General features: G+C 52.5%; 10 protein-coding genes across 10 annotated transcripts; 8 read left to right on the top strand and 2 right to left on the bottom strand.

Annotated features, from left to right (window-relative positions):
- The first annotated feature begins 72 nt into the window (after positions 1 to 72).
- On the top strand, positions 73 to 1,569 carry BDZ99DRAFT_442745 (acyl-CoA N-acyltransferase). The gene is made up of 2 exons (XM_033717825.1): positions 73 to 328; positions 407 to 1,569. The coding sequence occupies exons 1-2, from the start codon at positions 280 to 282 to the stop codon at positions 1,249 to 1,251; spliced, it is 894 nt and encodes a 297-aa protein (XP_033577150.1). The 5' UTR covers positions 73 to 279; the 3' UTR covers positions 1,252 to 1,569.
- Positions 1,570 to 1,687: 118 nt separating this feature from the next.
- Positions 1,688 to 2,196, top strand: BDZ99DRAFT_498365 (uncharacterized protein; the record flags this gene model as incomplete). The annotated part of the gene is made up of 1 exon (XM_033723577.1): positions 1,688 to 2,196. The coding sequence occupies exon 1, from the start codon at positions 1,789 to 1,791 to the stop codon at positions 2,194 to 2,196; it is 408 nt and encodes a 135-aa protein (XP_033577149.1). The 5' UTR covers positions 1,688 to 1,788.
- Positions 2,197 to 2,257: 61 nt separating this feature from the next.
- Positions 2,258 to 3,027, bottom strand: BDZ99DRAFT_570791 (uncharacterized protein; the record flags this gene model as incomplete). Its single annotated transcript, XM_033728028.1, has 3 exons — positions 2,258 to 2,496; positions 2,547 to 2,743; positions 2,817 to 3,027. 2 exons carry the CDS (start codon positions 3,025 to 3,027, stop codon positions 2,580 to 2,582), a joined length of 375 nt encoding a protein of 124 aa, XP_033577148.1. The 3' UTR covers positions 2,258 to 2,496; positions 2,547 to 2,579.
- A 295-nt stretch (positions 3,028 to 3,322) lies between these two features.
- BDZ99DRAFT_462782 (uncharacterized protein) lies at positions 3,323 to 3,711 on the top strand. Its single transcript, XM_033719926.1, has one exon. It carries the CDS (start codon positions 3,329 to 3,331, stop codon positions 3,590 to 3,592), a length of 264 nt encoding a protein of 87 aa, XP_033577147.1. The 5' UTR covers positions 3,323 to 3,328; the 3' UTR covers positions 3,593 to 3,711.
- On the top strand, positions 3,652 to 4,262 carry BDZ99DRAFT_562970 (uncharacterized protein; the record flags this gene model as incomplete). Its single annotated transcript, XM_033727354.1, has 2 exons — positions 3,652 to 3,784; positions 3,853 to 4,262. Coding segments are annotated over 2 exons (384 nt in total), but the record flags the coding sequence as incomplete, so codon positions are not given.
- Positions 4,263 to 5,053: 791 nt separating this feature from the next.
- On the top strand, positions 5,054 to 5,897 carry BDZ99DRAFT_562962 (uncharacterized protein; the record flags this gene model as incomplete). Its single annotated transcript, XM_033727353.1, has 3 exons — positions 5,054 to 5,250; positions 5,326 to 5,652; positions 5,723 to 5,897. Coding segments are annotated over 2 exons (378 nt in total), but the record flags the coding sequence as incomplete, so codon positions are not given.
- A 9-nt stretch (positions 5,898 to 5,906) lies between these two features.
- Positions 5,907 to 7,377, bottom strand: BDZ99DRAFT_488071 (branched-chain-amino-acid aminotransferase; the record flags this gene model as incomplete). Its single annotated transcript, XM_033722882.1, has 4 exons — positions 5,907 to 6,212; positions 6,278 to 7,038; positions 7,225 to 7,257; positions 7,338 to 7,377. 4 exons carry the CDS (start codon positions 7,375 to 7,377, stop codon positions 5,907 to 5,909), a joined length of 1,140 nt encoding a protein of 379 aa, XP_033577144.1.
- Positions 7,378 to 7,628: 251 nt separating this feature from the next.
- BDZ99DRAFT_306735 (FAD-linked sulfhydryl oxidase-like protein ERV2) lies at positions 7,629 to 8,634 on the top strand. The gene is made up of 3 exons (XM_033714235.1): positions 7,629 to 7,945; positions 8,032 to 8,160; positions 8,211 to 8,634. The coding sequence occupies exons 1-3, from the start codon at positions 7,749 to 7,751 to the stop codon at positions 8,458 to 8,460; spliced, it is 576 nt and encodes a 191-aa protein (XP_033577143.1). The 5' UTR covers positions 7,629 to 7,748; the 3' UTR covers positions 8,461 to 8,634.
- A 652-nt stretch (positions 8,635 to 9,286) lies between these two features.
- Positions 9,287 to 11,454, top strand: BDZ99DRAFT_306882 (uncharacterized protein). The gene is made up of 3 exons (XM_033714236.1): positions 9,287 to 9,398; positions 9,494 to 9,616; positions 9,755 to 11,454. The coding sequence occupies exons 1-3, from the start codon at positions 9,378 to 9,380 to the stop codon at positions 11,168 to 11,170; spliced, it is 1,560 nt and encodes a 519-aa protein (XP_033577142.1). The 5' UTR covers positions 9,287 to 9,377; the 3' UTR covers positions 11,171 to 11,454.
- An 832-nt stretch (positions 11,455 to 12,286) lies between these two features.
- On the top strand, positions 12,287 to 15,175 carry BDZ99DRAFT_498359 (uncharacterized protein). The gene is made up of 4 exons (XM_033723576.1): positions 12,287 to 12,884; positions 12,942 to 13,198; positions 13,255 to 14,317; positions 14,371 to 15,175. Exons 1-4 carry the CDS (start codon positions 12,690 to 12,692, stop codon positions 14,959 to 14,961), a joined length of 2,106 nt encoding a protein of 701 aa, XP_033577141.1. The 5' UTR covers positions 12,287 to 12,689; the 3' UTR covers positions 14,962 to 15,175.
- The last annotated feature ends 375 nt before the right edge of the window (positions 15,176 to 15,550 follow it).

Genomic DNA, 15,550 nt, shown 5'->3' with positions numbered 1-15,550 from the left:
GGCCTGCCCGTCACGTGAACCGCCTTTTTGGCAGAATTCTCTGCACAACATGCACAACGCCCAACACCAACCACACGCACTCAGGCAGGGTAATATCCTCGTAGAGGGTCTGAGGCACCTGAGATAACCCACCTGCGCGTCTCCTCGACTTCTGCTGCATATCTCGTCTGCAAAACACCCGGCCAACAACGCAAGAAGCGCCAGCTCCCGTCAAGTCGTTATCAGGTTGTGACAGTTCTAAGCTACTACAGAGTCTATTTGCATACCGAAGCTTGGAGCATGAAGCGACGCATCGAGGATAGCGCAGACCAGAATCATAATGCCGAGGGTGAGCCTGACTCCTAACAAGATAGCTCCGTTTTCCTTGTAGATGGAGTTTTCAATTTACCCTTCTGACACGAAGAAGTTTCCAGGTTGGAAAGCCTTTCTGAAAGAGTGCCCACTGGCGAAGAACGATCCCAAATCCAACCACGAAAGAAACGTGCGATATTGCAAGCGCGCCCAGAAGAAACGCAGATGGCGCAAGGAATCGACCATATGGATCTAGTGCGCAGCACCAACGCGTTGTCTACATCAGATTTCCAGTCTCGTTTTCTGCCCCAAGAATCACGTCTCCTCAGCTTTACCCCCCACGCCGGGGTAGGACTAGACAAACCAGCAAACAATCTCACAATATCATTCAAAGCGTCGTCGGAGATGAGCGACGCAGACCTTGAAGGTTGCTTTTCACTGGTTGAAGAGACGTCTTCAGAAGCCTATAGGAAGTCCGTCGTCCGTTGGAGGCCCAAGGCGAAGAAAGAAGAGATGCGAGATCCAGATATGCGATATCTCATCGTCCGCGTGGCAGATCCGCGCCACGATGCTTCTTTCTCAGCCCACTCGAATCTTCCTGTCAATGGCTTTCTTTCCTTTATGATCACTCACGATGATGACTACGAATATGCCGTTCTCTATATATACGAAATCCACTTGTCGGAAAGCCTCCGGGGCTGCAGAGTTGGAGCTCACCTGATGCACATTGCAGAAACAATCGCGCAAGGAATTGGCCTCGCGGAGGTCATGCTCACAGTTTTCACGAGCAACGTCGCCGCTGCCAAGTTCTATCAAAAGCTAGGTTTCTCGAAGGACGGGACAAGTCCAGAACCAAGAGTTCTAAGGAACGGTCTAGAAAAGCCGCCGGACTATTTGATTATGTCCAAGGACGTCAAACCCTTCACGCAACCTTCGACAAACGGAACTATCTCCGTCTGATCGGCTATCAATCCGATCAAGCATAGCAACACTGCTCCATGTCACCTAGGATACCCAGTCGAAGATTACCAGCTGCATTGTTCAGGATCTGGCGAACGTATGCTGGTCGATTGAAACGTCGGGTAGCATCACCTGTGCCTGCGATCTATAGCTTTGCAGCAAGCCTGCGTTCGACGTCTTTCGGTCCCACGAATGATAGTCGCCAAAGCCTTGCCGTTGGTATTGTCTTTGGCATGAAAGGGAAGGCCTCTAGACAAAACAAAGGAAGTTAAATTGATACCCATTCTAACCAATAAGACTAAACACTACGATTGTGCGATTCTTTGAGCCATGCTCATTACTAAGCATACGTGAAAGAAAATGCAGAAAGTCGAACAAACAAGTTGTTACTTGATCTTTGAACTCACATATTTAGTTAACGTGTGTCTCTTCCACACACCTATCTTTCCGAAGATACGACCACACCACTCACTTCAACCTTCGACAGCTACACGTTTCACGACAATTCTCCAATCGTTCTCACCCACCACGCTGATAATGTATACCAACCACTTAGTCTTTACCGCCTTAGCTGCGTTGTTCAGCATCAGCACGGCGGATCCAACATGTGCAGCTGGACAGGCTGGACCTCCTCAAAAGTCCCAAGCCCCAGGTCCGCCTGGTGGAGTGTATATGTGCACTGGCTCCAATTGGTCGGGACAGTGCCAGTATGTTCAATCCATTCCAGGGCAGTGCCACCCTCTAGAGCCTCCATTCTACCGATCGACCTCCTCTATTGGCCCAAATCCCACGACACATTGCTGGTTCTGGGACAATGATAAGTGCACAGCGGGTGACGCAGCAAATCCTAACCCGTACATCAACCTAGTCTATCCAGGTAACCCTGATTTACTAGGTCAGGGCTGGAAAGATAGGGCGCAGAGCTTCATTTGCGACATCTATTAGAGACATTTTGGATTCTTCATCAATATTTCTCTTCTTCTAACTTCAATAATACCACTGTGTTCCCATAATGATGTCAATGTTCTTCTCATAATCTCATCGCCCACAATTGTGAATGTGTTTTTGAACATTTATCGTGTACTTCGATCATCTCTACACTTGCGTAGGCCGTCCCAAACCTACGTGAAGTTCTCTCGATCGCATGTTGAACCATGTGGCAGTTCGAAGGCTATACGCGACGTGCGTCTGATCCTCGATATAGATAAATCCAAATACGGTCAGAATACTGGGCTCAGAGCCGCACTACCAAAGGTCAGTAACGTTCCCTTCCACTGATTGTAATGTATACTCACCCGGAAGTCCTTCCCGTCTCCTCTTCGCAAGGCTTAGAGTAACAGCCCCCACTCCTGCTGAATCTGGTTGAGCAGCCTAAACCCTGCATACTGAGCCGCCTGACGGGGTCCTGCAATCGCCGCTGTTTGCAAGATGGCGAATAGTCCTCCCGCTGGTCCAAGGACCGCATAAGAGCGGATTGCAGAAGCAACCACCACTGTGTGTGTCAGCATTGAACATAGCCTCACATAAAGATAGGTGACATCTGGAAGGATATTTTGAAGTCTTACTTGCTCGAGTGCGGCTCATTCCCAATGTGAGGACCCAGAAGGGTCCCATCATCGCGCCTGGGTATAGTATCAGGACGGCTCTGGCGATGTAAACCGTAGTGCGGATTGGGTGTTCGACGACATATCTTGCGACCGGAGTAGTGGTGGCGCGGTAGGCTTTCACTACTCGCTTCTTCACTGCTTTGTACGCGCGGCGGACGACAGATAGCATGTTGGTGAGAGTGATGGTGGTGAGCTATCTGCGGCGGTGAGTCCGAAAAGCCGCTGGCTCTGCTGTTGTGTTGTTGTGTCTACGTGAGGAATGAGCTTCATGAAAACAACACTCCTTGTCGAGCTAGTCCGCCTCTATCCGCTCAGTTATACCACCATCTTGTCGCATTCACCGCTCGCTAGCGGGCTATCGGACAAACAACTCCTCTGACTGGAGCCGCTTAGCACGTCAACAGCATCACGCCTATCGAGCCTCACTCGCCAATTCACCACAACTACCTCATTCATCGAATTCTCTAAAGATGGGTGACTTCTTCGGTCAGGTGTGGGCCTCGCTTGACGGCTTTGGACAAAAAATGGGCAAGCATGTCGAACCCGCGCTCGGAAATGCTTGGAAGGCAGCCGATGGCCTTGGACAGGAAGTCGGCAAGCACGTCGGCCCTGCTATTGAAGAGGCCTGGAAGAACGCCGGTGGCTTCGGACAGGAAATGGGCAAAAGAGTCGGATCTGCGATTGGAGAGGCCTGGAAGGCAGCTGATGAATTCGGTCAAGAAGTTGGACAGTAAGTTGGAGAAAAGATAGGCCAGCTTTTGCAAGCCGACTTGGGAGCTGCCTCTGGAGAAGTAGTCGGCTGGATTCGGGAGCATCCACACCAGACAGGATTCCATGTCGTAAGCGGAGTCGCATTGCTCGTACCAGCATAGTGACTACGCCAGTGCTAAGCACCTTGGGATGGAGTGCTATGGGTCCCCGAGCAGGTATATATCCACAATCGCCGAAAAACTTTGCTTTGTAGCAGTGCATTTCACTGACTGTCCTCATTCAGCTTCTATAGCAGCTGCATTGCAAACAGCCTCTACTCCTGCCCGAGGCGTGTTTGCCACATTGCAGAGTGCCGCCATGGGGGGATATGGCGCTTCAGTTGTTGCTGGTGCGACTAGATTAGTCGTTGGTGTGGCCACATTCATCAGAGCGGCCACGCCGAAGCCTCGCCAAGAGCGCGAAAAAGACACGCAGCGGGAGGATAGTGGTCGAGACGACGATGAAGATACGTTCTATCGGGCAGCTAAAAGGTAGTCAAATGGCTGCTACTAGAGTCCGACTGAGCAGTTTCAATCCGAGCGCATCAGCAAGACCTCCCTCCAATCTACATCAGCTTCCTCGTTAGGTTCAACATTGGTGTCCTGGTTCGAAATCCTCCGCACCTGTGTAAGCATCCTGAATCCGACCCACAACTCTCAAGATCACGGCACACCGGAATTCCTCTCAGCTACCGCGACATCGATCAGTCCTGCCGGTATTACAGAGGAGCCTTTCAAAAGTTTTTGCCCGCCAAGATCAACCCCTGCAGCGCCAAGGGTATAAGCGAGACTATTAGGGCTCTCTGTTTAAGGACTACTCCTTTTTAGGATGTTCAAATTTTATAAAACTTGGCAGACTCTCTTTTACAACATATAAGAGTATCCGCAAGCTATTTAAGAGACAATTTGTGGATGATTGGATCGCACGATATTTTGATGCTCCTGTCGGTTGCAGGGGTAAGCTCACTAGCGCGGCAAGAACTTTTGAAAGGCTCCTCCGTACGTAGCCGATAAATATATCCGACTGAGGTGAATGATAATAGAACATGGACATCCACTACATATGCACTGTAGACATGAGTGAACCACAAATGTCCCTGCCATGAATTGCAAGATGCGCGAGTATAAAGAGAACAAGGAGACAATGGGAAGATGATAAGGTCGTTATGTACCGGACATCGAGGTACCTGAGTCCGGGGAAGCACGGATCGGCCCGAGATCTGTGGCACTAGGCGACTAGGTGCATATCCCCTCAGTAAATTTCCCAACTCCGGTGCGATCTGCTGAATTCTCTGAAGCCAGTGTCGGGATAGGAGCCGGCTTGCATGATTGCGTAGGGTTTTCGGAAGGTAGCATGCAAGCCCAATTCAGCACAATGAAGCTCCAAAATTCTTTCATATACTCCCTCTTCGTCCTGTTAGCAATTTCAATCCTCAAAATTTCTGCTCAGTTAAATTCAAACTCACCGCCCTCTCCGCCTTCGACGGCGCATCGCGCCTGGAGTGCTGGGCTCTCGACTCGATTCCCAAGATAGGTCGAGGTGCAGCAAACTATGACATAGGCAATTTCTCAAACGCATTCATTGGCATTCTTCCACCCCGAACCTACGCAAACTCGACAATAAGCCATGCGACGGTCGTGCAGTACGTCCTCCTCCATTTACCTCCCCCAAATGCATTCGCCTCTCCACCATGTAATCCAAGTCTCACCTACACCAGGTTCTCCATCTTCCTCTCCGGCCTCGCACACATCCGTATCCCCAACTCCACACTTCCAGCTTCTGAATCCGAGGCATGGATCCGGGTGGGAAATATAGGTTTTTGCTTGCAGCAGACACACCTAACAGAGCGCCGAGAGCGGGCCATATTACCGAGTTTCCGGGGCAGGATGAGACGGTGATTCTGCAATTTCCGACGGAGGGGAACAGGATTCCACCGCATGAGTTACTGCATGCGGGACCGTGTAGGTTGGATGAGCTTGTGGGGTTGTGAGTCGGTTGACGGCTTCGTGGTGCGGAAATGAAACTTCGGGATAGAAGCATTTCGGTATAACGTTCTATGACAGTTCAGCGAATACAAAAATGGAACTTGTTGACAAGAAACCGCTGAGATATAGATGTAGGGGTCGAATGGTCAAACTTTTTGTCCTATCCACATATTTACAGCCTGAGGTTCTCTATACGAAACGCTAAATAGACATCGACACCGAAACTCCAGAGGATAGCGCGCATTGCACGACGTGGGAAGCCCCTCTATGATGGCTAGGGCGAGATCAGGATCAACACACGCTGGTGTCCCTCTTACGGCAGCCTGCCGACTGTGTTGGGTCCATCCAAGGCGTCTCCATTGGTGGCAGAGCCATTTGAGTATCCCTTAGGTTCATTGACCTTACCCAACCAGCCGAAGGTATCGTCGATCTTGCCTTGTTGGATGCCCTTGAGGGTAGTAAGCAGCTTGACGCAGACAGGGCCTAGTTCGTCAGACCCGTCGCGATACACGAACTTGTCTCCCTTCGACTCCATAGTGATGGACTTGATTGGCACAAGAGCAGCAGCGGTACCGGCAGCCAAAACCTCAGAAAAGGAGGGCAGTTCGGCGTATGGAATCTTAGCGTGTCAGCTTATCTGACTAGACTGCTCACAAATCGCTCGATAGACAGGACAATGCTTACCGACCGAGCTTCAACCTTCCAGCCGAGAGACTTCGCAATCTCGCAGATGCTGTCTGCTGTGACACTCTTGATGACGTTCTTACTGTCCGGTACGACCAGTGTGTAAGATTCACCGTCTTTCTTCACACCGATGAATCCAGACGTGGAGAACTCATCGATCTCACTCCTAGTCTTGCTGTCTAAATGGAGTGTGATTCCGTAGCCGTCATGATGCGCCTTCTCGCTCCACTTCAGAACTGGAGCATAGTTGCCTCCAACTTTGGCTGACCCAGTTCCTTCAGGAGCGGCACGGTCGAATGACTCTAGGATGAGCGCATCGACGGGTTTTGTGCCGTGGTATACGCCAGTAGGCAGGACATACACGCAGAAAGTATACTCCTCAGGCGGGTTCAGCCCTAGCTGAGCGCTTGATCCGAATAGCAGAGGCCGAATATACATGGCAGCGCCGGTCTCATGCGGCGGCACGAAAGCCGCGTTCAACCCAACAGCCAGATGGATGCTTTTTAGAAAGTGATCGCTCGGGACACCTGGGATGGATATGTAGGAGGCCGAGTGTTGCATGCGCTCTGCGTTTTGGACGGCTCGGAAGATGTTGATTTCGTTGGTGGGAGAGCGAAACGCTTTCATGCCTTCGTAGCATTGCTGGCCGTAGTTGAGACCCGGCGCCATGCCGTGGATGCGGAGGAAAGGGTCCTGGATGAACTCGGGCTCAGTCCATTTGCCAGACTTGACGCTGTAGTGGGACTCGACATGGCCATTGACTGAGGTAATTGGTCAGCCTGAGGTGTTCAGAGGCTACCGCTCCAATGTTATTGTCTCCGTCTTTCCATCTCGAATGTCGCTCATCCTATTCCGTGACTGAAGGATTGAGGGTCGACATGGTCGCCTTTTGGAGGTCGCGTGTTCGGGGCTGTACGAAGTATGGAATGGCAAGGACGTCTGCTCACCTTCTCGAACTTTGAAGCCCACATTGTTCCAGTCTACAAGGAATTGAGTGGTCAGTACAATTCTTAAGGTACGGGACGGCGGGGCAATGCGAGTCGGGAGGGTTGTTGCGTACCAATTGTGTCCACGGGCGGGGGCGGAAACGAGGCTGCCATGGTGCTTCTCGAGGAGCGGTGTGAGTGCAAGCGGAAGGGATGCGTGGTGATATATGTAGTGCTCCGCGACAAGTGCTCAGTAATTTTGGGTTGTAAAAAGCACAGCGACATCGGCGGCGGCCAAAGCTAGCCCTTGCATGAATGCCGGGGCACGGGGTGCCCTAGCGCGAATCGTCAGGCCAGATTCCGTGTTGGAGCCGCTGCATGGCGAGACTATGCTGCGACACGAGGGTGAGCTCTTTGTCTTCGGTCCGTGGACCACAACTCGGCAATAACCTTCTCTATAACCTCCGCCGTGCCATTTCCACACTGCGTTGGAAGCTTTCCTCCATCTCTGGCAGATAAACCCCACGATTCCACCAGTCCTTGAAATGGGCGCAAGTCGTCGTTTCACGCTCCTCCTGGTGCTCGCGGCAGCCATCCTGTCCATCCTGTTTCTGACTTCGCTTCGGGACTCGAACGGGAGCGGAAGTCCTGCTACAGTTGTCCCGGCACATTTAGAGCCAGCAGACAGCTCCATACTCAGTGGTCATGCGATCGCACCTAAGCTGGGCAATGCCACCGCAAAGTACGTCGAGAGCAGCAAACTTCTCTCGAAAACGCCCCACACCCTCCGCGTGATCAGATTGCGATGCTAATGTGTTTGGCTTCCAGGGCAGAACTGGGTCGCGCCGCTTGGAAAGTGCTGCACACCACCTTTGCGCGGTTCCCCGTCAAGCCGACAAAAGACGAGAGCGAAGCGCTGCGGCAATACGTCCATCTCTTCCAGAGACTATACCCATGGTAGTCTTCCTCCCCAGCGGGCAATACCTTAGCTTATGAGACGACTGCAGTGGAGAATGCGCCGAGCACTTTGGCAAAGTCCTTGCCAAATACCCACCCCAGGTGTCGTCACGGTCCGCCGCTGCGACATGGGGCTGCTACGTGCACAACATCGTGAACAAGCGACTACACAAGCCCGAGTATGATTGCGAGCAGATAGGGGACGCGTACGACTGTGGATGCGCGGACGACGAGAAGCAGGACTCTGCAGAGAAGCCGGTATCGAGCGAGCAGAAGAAGCAAGCACCGGTACATCAATAACGACGCTATCTCAAGCAAAACTTGGTGGAGGGTGGTCGCGCCCGCGCATCGACTGGGCAATCCGTATCTACCGATTCCCAGGAATATACGGCTCCAGAGGGCAAGGCGGCGGATGATTTGATTGATCAGCGGTCCGCAGTGTCCCGATGACCCGCGGCAGGTTATAGGTCATGCCAGGTCTCCCAGATACGGCTCTGAGATGCAGCGATGGGTGATGAATGATGTGGGGAGGATTGCGGCAGAGGCACCGCCGCACACCAACTGAGACACTGCTATAGCTGCGAATGAGACAACCGCACGCCTGGCCAACAAGCCGCAGCAGAACTAGGGGGGGGGACAGGCTTCCTGTTAATAGGGCGATACCTCGAGATATGTGGCCATGAACTTGCGACACCAGCAGCCCCAGGGGTAGTGCTCCGTCTGCGCGAGGCGGCTAATATACAGCTCTCTACTCCGTACCTCAGCTCGATGCGGTATCCCCAAAGCGCATCTTGCTGGCCTTCCCCTTAGCGATGACCTCCAACTGCTCAAGACTGCTGGAGCTGCTGAGTGGCTCTGCCACGGACCGGGGCTGCACACCCTCGGCGCGCCCACAAGCTCGCGCGGTCTCTCGTGACCTATAATTAACCCTGATATGCTGGCGACGCGATCTCGCATGCAGCAAGGGCGCGTTGCCTTGGCCAGGGGGAGTTGGCGCGCGTGTGGCTTGCTGGCGCAAAATAGACTGGCGCCCATGGCCAGCGTGAAACAACACCAACACGTCCCCAAACCACAGCTCCCCCTCGTCCCCGCCGCAATCGATAGAAGACCAGACACGGGGCATCCATCCCTTCGCTGGCCTCACCGCTGCCTCATTGCTTCCTCACCACCCGCACACCGCTCTTTATTTGCATTCGCCCACTCCCGCAAGCATAATCATGGTCTCGTTCTCCTGTGAGGTATGCCGCTCCCCACGGGCCATCCGTTCTCCGCGCTCCATTGGCCCCTCGCCTCCTGGAATGCCATGAAGCTGACCAGCCCTCGCTTTGGATAGAACTGTGGAGACGTCCTCACCAAGAAGAAGCTGGACCCGCACCGCAACCAATGTCGTGGCGCCTCCTTTACCTGTATCGACTGCATGGTGCACTTCTACGGCACCGAATACCGCGCCCACACTGTAAGTCTCGCGCTGAAGTCTCTTCACCTCGTGGTTGTGAAAACAACAACAACAACAATCTCGACAACGACGGTCCTGCATTGCCGCCAAATCCGCATTCGCTGAGTGGCCAGGGCTAATCCGCTGCCCAATAAACAGAGCTGCATCAGCGAAGCGCAGAAATATCAGGGCGCACTGTACAAGGAGAAGAAGGCAAAGCTGCAGCAACAACAGAAGGCCTCGCAGGCGCTCGTGCCGCGACAGGCATACGTCGAAGATGCCGTTGACCCAGACAGCGGCGCCGTTGCCATCGTCGACGCCCCTCCTCACGCCCCAAGCCCTCCGCCAGCCGCCTACTATGGCGAGCAGGGGGCTCTACCTTCGGTCAATGTCTTCGAGTTCCTCGTCGATTCAGACACACCCAACGCTTCGAAGGTCGCCTTGCCGCCGCCAGAAGAATCCCGTATGATTGAGAACAACAAGCATCAGGGGGATGAGCACCACAGGTCTAGCTCAGACTTGGTCCGCGTGAATGCGCTTGACTTCCAGATGGATGACGAGGACCGAGACTACCACTACGTCGAAAATGGCTTTGCGTACGGCACAGAGCCTGTGCCTCCTACATTTGGGCGCTACGATTCGTACGCCAATGCTCCTCAGCATGAACCGGTATTCCACGACTCGGCATACTACACCCCTGCGCCCAAGCCCAAGCCAGAACGCGACCACAAACAGGCCCGCGAGAGAGAGACGACGACTGTGTCCAAGCAGTCCGACAAGAAGCGCAAGAGGTCGGATGTCGGGCAACTCGATATGTCCCTCGTCCGAGCGCAGGCTGAGCGAGATGTGACCATGGCGGGTACGCCTCCTATTCTTCACTCGGGCCTCACAGGAGGCCTCAACAGGCTGCTGGCTCGTGCGGATTTCCCTCCCAGTCCCGATTATTCCGGTGCCGAAGCTTCCCCATTGAGCCCTATGAAACGGGCAAAACAGGGTACATCCAAAGCCCTTGCACGCGCCCAGCGCCAGTACGAGGAAGACGAGAAACGTGAGCGGGAAGCAAAGCTTGAGCGACAGAGGGAGAGAGGCCGAGATCGCGAACCCAAGCCTCGCAAGACGTCCAACGGCACTGTTAAAGAGATCAATGGGACCAGGGCTCTTGTTCGTAGCAAGCGCGAAAAGTCTGGTCGTGAAGAGCGCCGTCGCCGTCGTCGCTCGTCGTCGTCGCCTTCTCCTGAACGCAAATCGAAGCCGATGAAAGCGATTGAGTATTCCCGTGCCGACTCCGAGTCGCCTGCGCCTGAAGTCAACGGCAACGGAGCGGTGGTACTACACAGCAACGGCAACGCTTTCCCCAAGGATTTGGGTGCCCGCGCAGAGCTCTTCATGTCATTCATCAACAAAGGACCCGAGTCCGAGCGTGGGTGTAGCGTAAACAAGGTACTGAAACGTTATCACCGCGAGCGTTACGATCGCTGGGATCGGGAGCTAAGCAAGCCTGACGAGGAGAAGGAGCTCTGGAAGAGTCTCCGGTTGAAGCGGAACGACAGAGGGGAAATCGTGCTCTTCGTCTAGCGATACCATCATGATTTTCTATCTCATTCGGGGCGGAGTCTGATACCACGTTGATGGTGATCACATGAGATGGAAGGGTGGACGGATCTTCGAACTTGGATGATACCCCGATTCCTTTGGCGAGCTGCTTGGTTTGGTGAACGTTGCGGATTAGAGCTCATCTCAGCCTCTACATTATACGGCCGCATACTCGTGTTCCTTTTTTCTTTTTCGCGTTTCATCAGGTCGTCGCAATCTTTTCTTCTCTTTTAACATCTACGTAATGCTCTGGGCTGGGCCCGGTCCTGTCCTTGGGTTTCATGTGTATATTTTCTTGTTAGCCTATTTCTCAAATGAACTATTCAGGGCCTTAGCCGTCCGTCACCTAAGATTCTGCTTAGAGAAGCGAAGGTATAACCCATGTTCATGTTCTTATCAAAGGTTGACATCACGAATATCTAGTTTCCTAGCCTTCCGCATGATGCATTCCACGGGCGTAGATAGTCGTGACCGGTGGGTTCTCGTCGACCGGTGTACGCAGCTCTTTATTCACAGTTGTTCTTTCGGCTATCGTGCTGGGTCTTAAGCACTGTTGCATTGGTCCAATAGAGTGGAGGAATATGCGAGGGTGCAGCTGCAGATGGTCAATATCGACAACCGGGCGCCTCCACAGACCCACCAGTTCACCGGAAAGTTTCAGGCTAGAACGAGGAAGTGCTATTGGTCGACTTTTGGGTACGTACTGCACGACCCTCAATGGTCTAAGCCACCACCCAACGACACTCGTTAAGGCCAACGGCTGATCCTTGACAGAATGGATGCCCGACCCCACGAAAGTGTTGGACTATCATGGATCTTTGCGTGCAAGTGGTGGACATTCGCTGACATTGTAGAGCGCGCCGCGGTAAGGCTGAAGGTCGAGAGGCGCACTTCGCTGGAGCCTGTGGGAAGGCTCGATGACTCTTCCCAGATGACACAGACAGAAACAGAATATGGACTATTCAGAGGTGGGCTGGAACTGGCGAAACAAGAAAACTATTACGTTATGTTTTCGCGCAAAGTCCATGTTCGACTTGATGGCTGATAATGCCTCACGGATCGGGCCTAACCCAGTAAGTATGTACTTGGTAGGTAAGGCTGAGACCCCATAGTGCGGAGTCTCCACTCACTGTTCGACAGTTCTTCTCTGCGGGCCGCACCACCACGGCATGCATCTCGGTGGCGGGTCAGCGTGCTTTATTTCCAGTCTTTTGGGTGGCGCACGTCAGGCTCCCCTGCAAACGGGTCAGCTTGCACCCGTCGTTCGTTCTATCTTTTCAGCCTTGTGTCCCGCTAGCTGCCTGCGCCCGATCGCCGCGATGGCTTGCATCCGGTCACCTTTTGGAGCTCACGACGTTATTTGCTCGCCGGTGATGCTGCAGGGCTATGACGCCCGCTCGTTTCCACCTGACTGGCCCTGCGGTGTATAATCTCTCCGCGCAGCGCTCTCTTTCGTTTTGATAGTGATGGATGTTAGGGACTTCGACTTACAGCTTCAACTATGGCAGAAATTACGTCTATAATATCCCATGTCACGTGGGGTTGTCGGCTCTCGCTGGCTCTCTACAGGTTCGGGGCTCTATCTTCAGTAACGAGAGACATGAACCGCATCGCGAGGAATGTGAGCCTATTCTCCTTAACGCTGAAGCATATTGGAGCAACATTTAAAGAGGATGATTCCATGCCTTCTTTAGCGGTTAGTTGGTCTTTCATTCCTCTTTAGATGATTCTCGTATGCTCATACCAGCTCTAGGCGTCTAAAACCATTGAAGAAATTCTCGATCAATGCCAGAACATCTTTAGGGAAATCGAGGCTTTAGTGCCTGTGGATCAACTTCATGAGAAGCATGAAGAAAGTTCAGCATCTTTGGGATTGATTCGAGCATGGAAATGGTCTCTTACCTCCAAGACGCGGATAGATTATCTCGTCGGTTATCTTAAGTCTCTCAAGTTGACACTCTCGGTCATGCTTCAGTCGTTGTATACGGCCAAAATAATCCGATGGACCAGGTGCCTATACATTCTATCCATATCAACACTATTGCAGCTTATGAATATTTCTATAGGACCCATCCAGCAATCTCGCCTGCTAGGATGGCCGAATCTATCCAAAATGAGAAACTCCAAATGGAAATACTCATTATAGAGCAGCAACTCTCCTTATTTTCCGCATCAAAGCTTTACGATGAGCTACGACGAAGCGAGGAGTTTTCAAGTCCACGTCTTCTAGAGAACAATGACACCTCCAACAGCATCATCGTCATTGAGGAACAAACGAAGCTTTCCGCGATGACACCCACTAGTCTCGTCCAGTATCAGGAGTCATCTCTGGCTCAGCTTCCACACAAGGACCCCGAAGAGTTGCCGCAAGTGCTTCTTGTTTCCACTGGACACATTGATCACTTGATTGCCAAATGGACACGGCTCCAGGAAATCTTGGAGGAAATGGACCGCATGCAACGCGAGGCTGAAGAGCAAACAAGGCAGCAACAATACGACCAAAGACAAAATCAGCAACCAACAGTCGAGTCTGATGACACTGATGACCAGCTCGGGGCATTGCCTGGCGTCAAGCGCACTGGACGACGAGTCCCAGCACCTATCCCTCAACGGCCAAGCAGCATCCAGCCGCTTTTCCCGGACTCACCAACACTCCCGATACCAGTTCCGGATATCAGATTTGGCTCGACAGCACCTATATCTCCGCCTTCATCGCAATATGGCGTTTCTCCTAGATCATCAGGGATCTTAGCAACGTCGCCCAGTCTGCATAGTCAATCTCCACAATCCCCTCGTACAAGTATATCGAGTCTCCCCGTTCGTGCGGCTGCGGCAGTGACGGCGAAAGACGAAGACGAAAGTGCAGACTTGCAAATTCCGTGGCGAATATGTGTAAAGAGACTGTACTGGGAATATATCGACGGTAAGGTTGTACGATCTAACACGGAGCTTCCAGCATCGACGCCTTTCACTGATCGAAATTCCTGGACGGAGATTCTGGCTTCCTGGGTTTGTAAGGAAGCCTTAAAAGAAGGAGGATACGACTACACACAGATAAAGAAGGAGCGGAATGAAGGAGGACGCACAAAACTCGAGACCGCCTTTTCAATTCCTCGTCCACTCACCTTTGTAAGCCACCCCCTATCCTATAAAACTAAAGCAATGCTGATAGATGTTTCAAGGCTGAAGTCGAATATCTCGTCGAGCGAACAGTAGAAATGTATCGCCAACGCCAACGGCCCCGTTCACCCAAACGTCGCTCGTCTTCCTCTTCGAATACTCAGCACTACCCCGTCCAACCGCGGATTCCCAGCGCTGCAGACCGTACACCTCGTCCTTTTCCACCACCAATCCAGACACACCCACCCCCACTGGACCGCGCAACTACGTTCCCCGGGCCGAATCCGAACTACAACCCCTTCTCATACAGTCCTGCTTCACTGAACGTGCAGCATCAATCATACCCAGCCCCTTACGCACCACACTACAACCAAGCACCGCCAACGCCCCGTTCCGCGCACCAGGGAACGTCCTTCAGCAATGATTCTCCGCGGTCGAGTACGCATAATCATGTATCATCGTACTCGACGTCTCATCTTGACGTCTCCACTACCTCCGATAGTGATGTGCCGGCTAAGCCAAAAAGTCGGCGAAGCTCGAGCGGCAGCAGGCGAAGGCCAAGTTCTAGTGGAAGGAGGAGCGTCGGGAGCAGTGCGGTGGGGACCTTAGCGAAGGTGGGAGGGCTGGCAGTGCTGTTGGATGGGATCGTGTAGCGGGGGCACTTTTGGATTAGACATTCATAGCGGGAGCAAGCGGAATTTGTAAGGTTTAATAATAAACAAAAGGATAACAGTACTAGCTTTGATTACTTTACGCATGGTGCTAAGCATGATGGTTAAAGGTAACCAGTAAAGTAAGTGTATAATCAGGAGCTATCTATCTCTAATACCAAGGCACAGAGTAGAGTAGATAGTAGAAACTTGCGAGTTAAAGTTCACTTTACAGGGCGCTAACCACAGCCAGTAATTATGCTAGTTGGCACAAGGGAGCATAAGAGGAGGTGTATAATCTATAGATGCAGACAATAGCCTATTAAGAAGGAGCACCTTAGTTATCACCCCCCCTTTCTTTGCGTATCACCCCCCTTTTCTCTGCGTGTCACCCCCCCTATATTAGGCCTAGCTCCGGCCCGTATAAATATTGTTCCACCAATCAAACTCACCCGCTTGCCTCCGTGTCGACTGCGTAAAATGGAGAGTATGCATCACAAAACGGAAAGGCTGTATTATAGGCTGCATCATCTAGGCCAATAGGAGTCTATTCGCTCTATCTACTCTAGCTACTCTACTCTAGCTACTCTAC

This window comes from Mytilinidion resinicola, assembly GCF_010093595.1.
Source record: "Mytilinidion resinicola strain CBS 304.34 unplaced genomic scaffold BDZ99scaffold_9, whole genome shotgun sequence".
Classification (NCBI taxonomy): Eukaryota; Fungi; Ascomycota; class Dothideomycetes; order Mytilinidiales; family Mytilinidiaceae; genus Mytilinidion; species Mytilinidion resinicola.
This window is presented reverse-complemented; position numbering and strand designations above follow the sequence as displayed.

Excerpts from the sequence above, each read along its gene's own strand:
- BDZ99DRAFT_306882 (XM_033714236.1), top strand. The coding sequence starts at position 9,378 with ATGGTCTCGTTCTCCTGTGAG. Across the intron at positions 9,399-9,493 it reads TGGTCTCGTTCTCCTGTGAG|AACTGTGGAGACGTCCTCAC; the intron begins GTATGCCGCTCC and ends CGCTTTGGATAG. Across the intron at positions 9,617-9,754 it reads CCGAATACCGCGCCCACACT|AGCTGCATCAGCGAAGCGCA; the intron begins GTAAGTCTCGCG and ends CCCAATAAACAG.
- BDZ99DRAFT_442745 (XM_033717825.1), top strand. The coding sequence starts at position 280 with ATGAAGCGACGCATCGAGGATAGCGCAGACCAGAATCATAATGCCGAG. Across the intron at positions 329-406 it reads CCAGAATCATAATGCCGAGG|TTTCCAGGTTGGAAAGCCTT; the intron begins GTGAGCCTGACT and ends GACACGAAGAAG.
- BDZ99DRAFT_498359 (XM_033723576.1), top strand. The coding sequence starts at position 12,690 with ATGGCAGAAATTACGTCTATAATATCCCATGTCACGTGGGGTTGTCGG. Across the intron at positions 12,885-12,941 it reads ATTCCATGCCTTCTTTAGCG|GCGTCTAAAACCATTGAAGA; the intron begins GTTAGTTGGTCT and ends TACCAGCTCTAG. Across the intron at positions 13,199-13,254 it reads AAAATAATCCGATGGACCAG|GACCCATCCAGCAATCTCGC; the intron begins GTGCCTATACAT and ends ATATTTCTATAG.
- BDZ99DRAFT_306735 (XM_033714235.1), top strand. The coding sequence starts at position 7,749 with ATGGGCGCAAGTCGTCGTTTCACGCTCCTCCTGGTGCTCGCGGCAGCC. Across the intron at positions 7,946-8,031 it reads CTGGGCAATGCCACCGCAAA|GGCAGAACTGGGTCGCGCCG; the intron begins GTACGTCGAGAG and ends TTTGGCTTCCAG. Across the intron at positions 8,161-8,210 it reads TTCCAGAGACTATACCCATG|TGGAGAATGCGCCGAGCACT; the intron begins GTAGTCTTCCTC and ends AGACGACTGCAG.
- BDZ99DRAFT_462782 (XM_033719926.1), top strand. The coding sequence starts at position 3,329 with ATGGGTGACTTCTTCGGTCAGGTGTGGGCCTCGCTTGACGGCTTTGGA.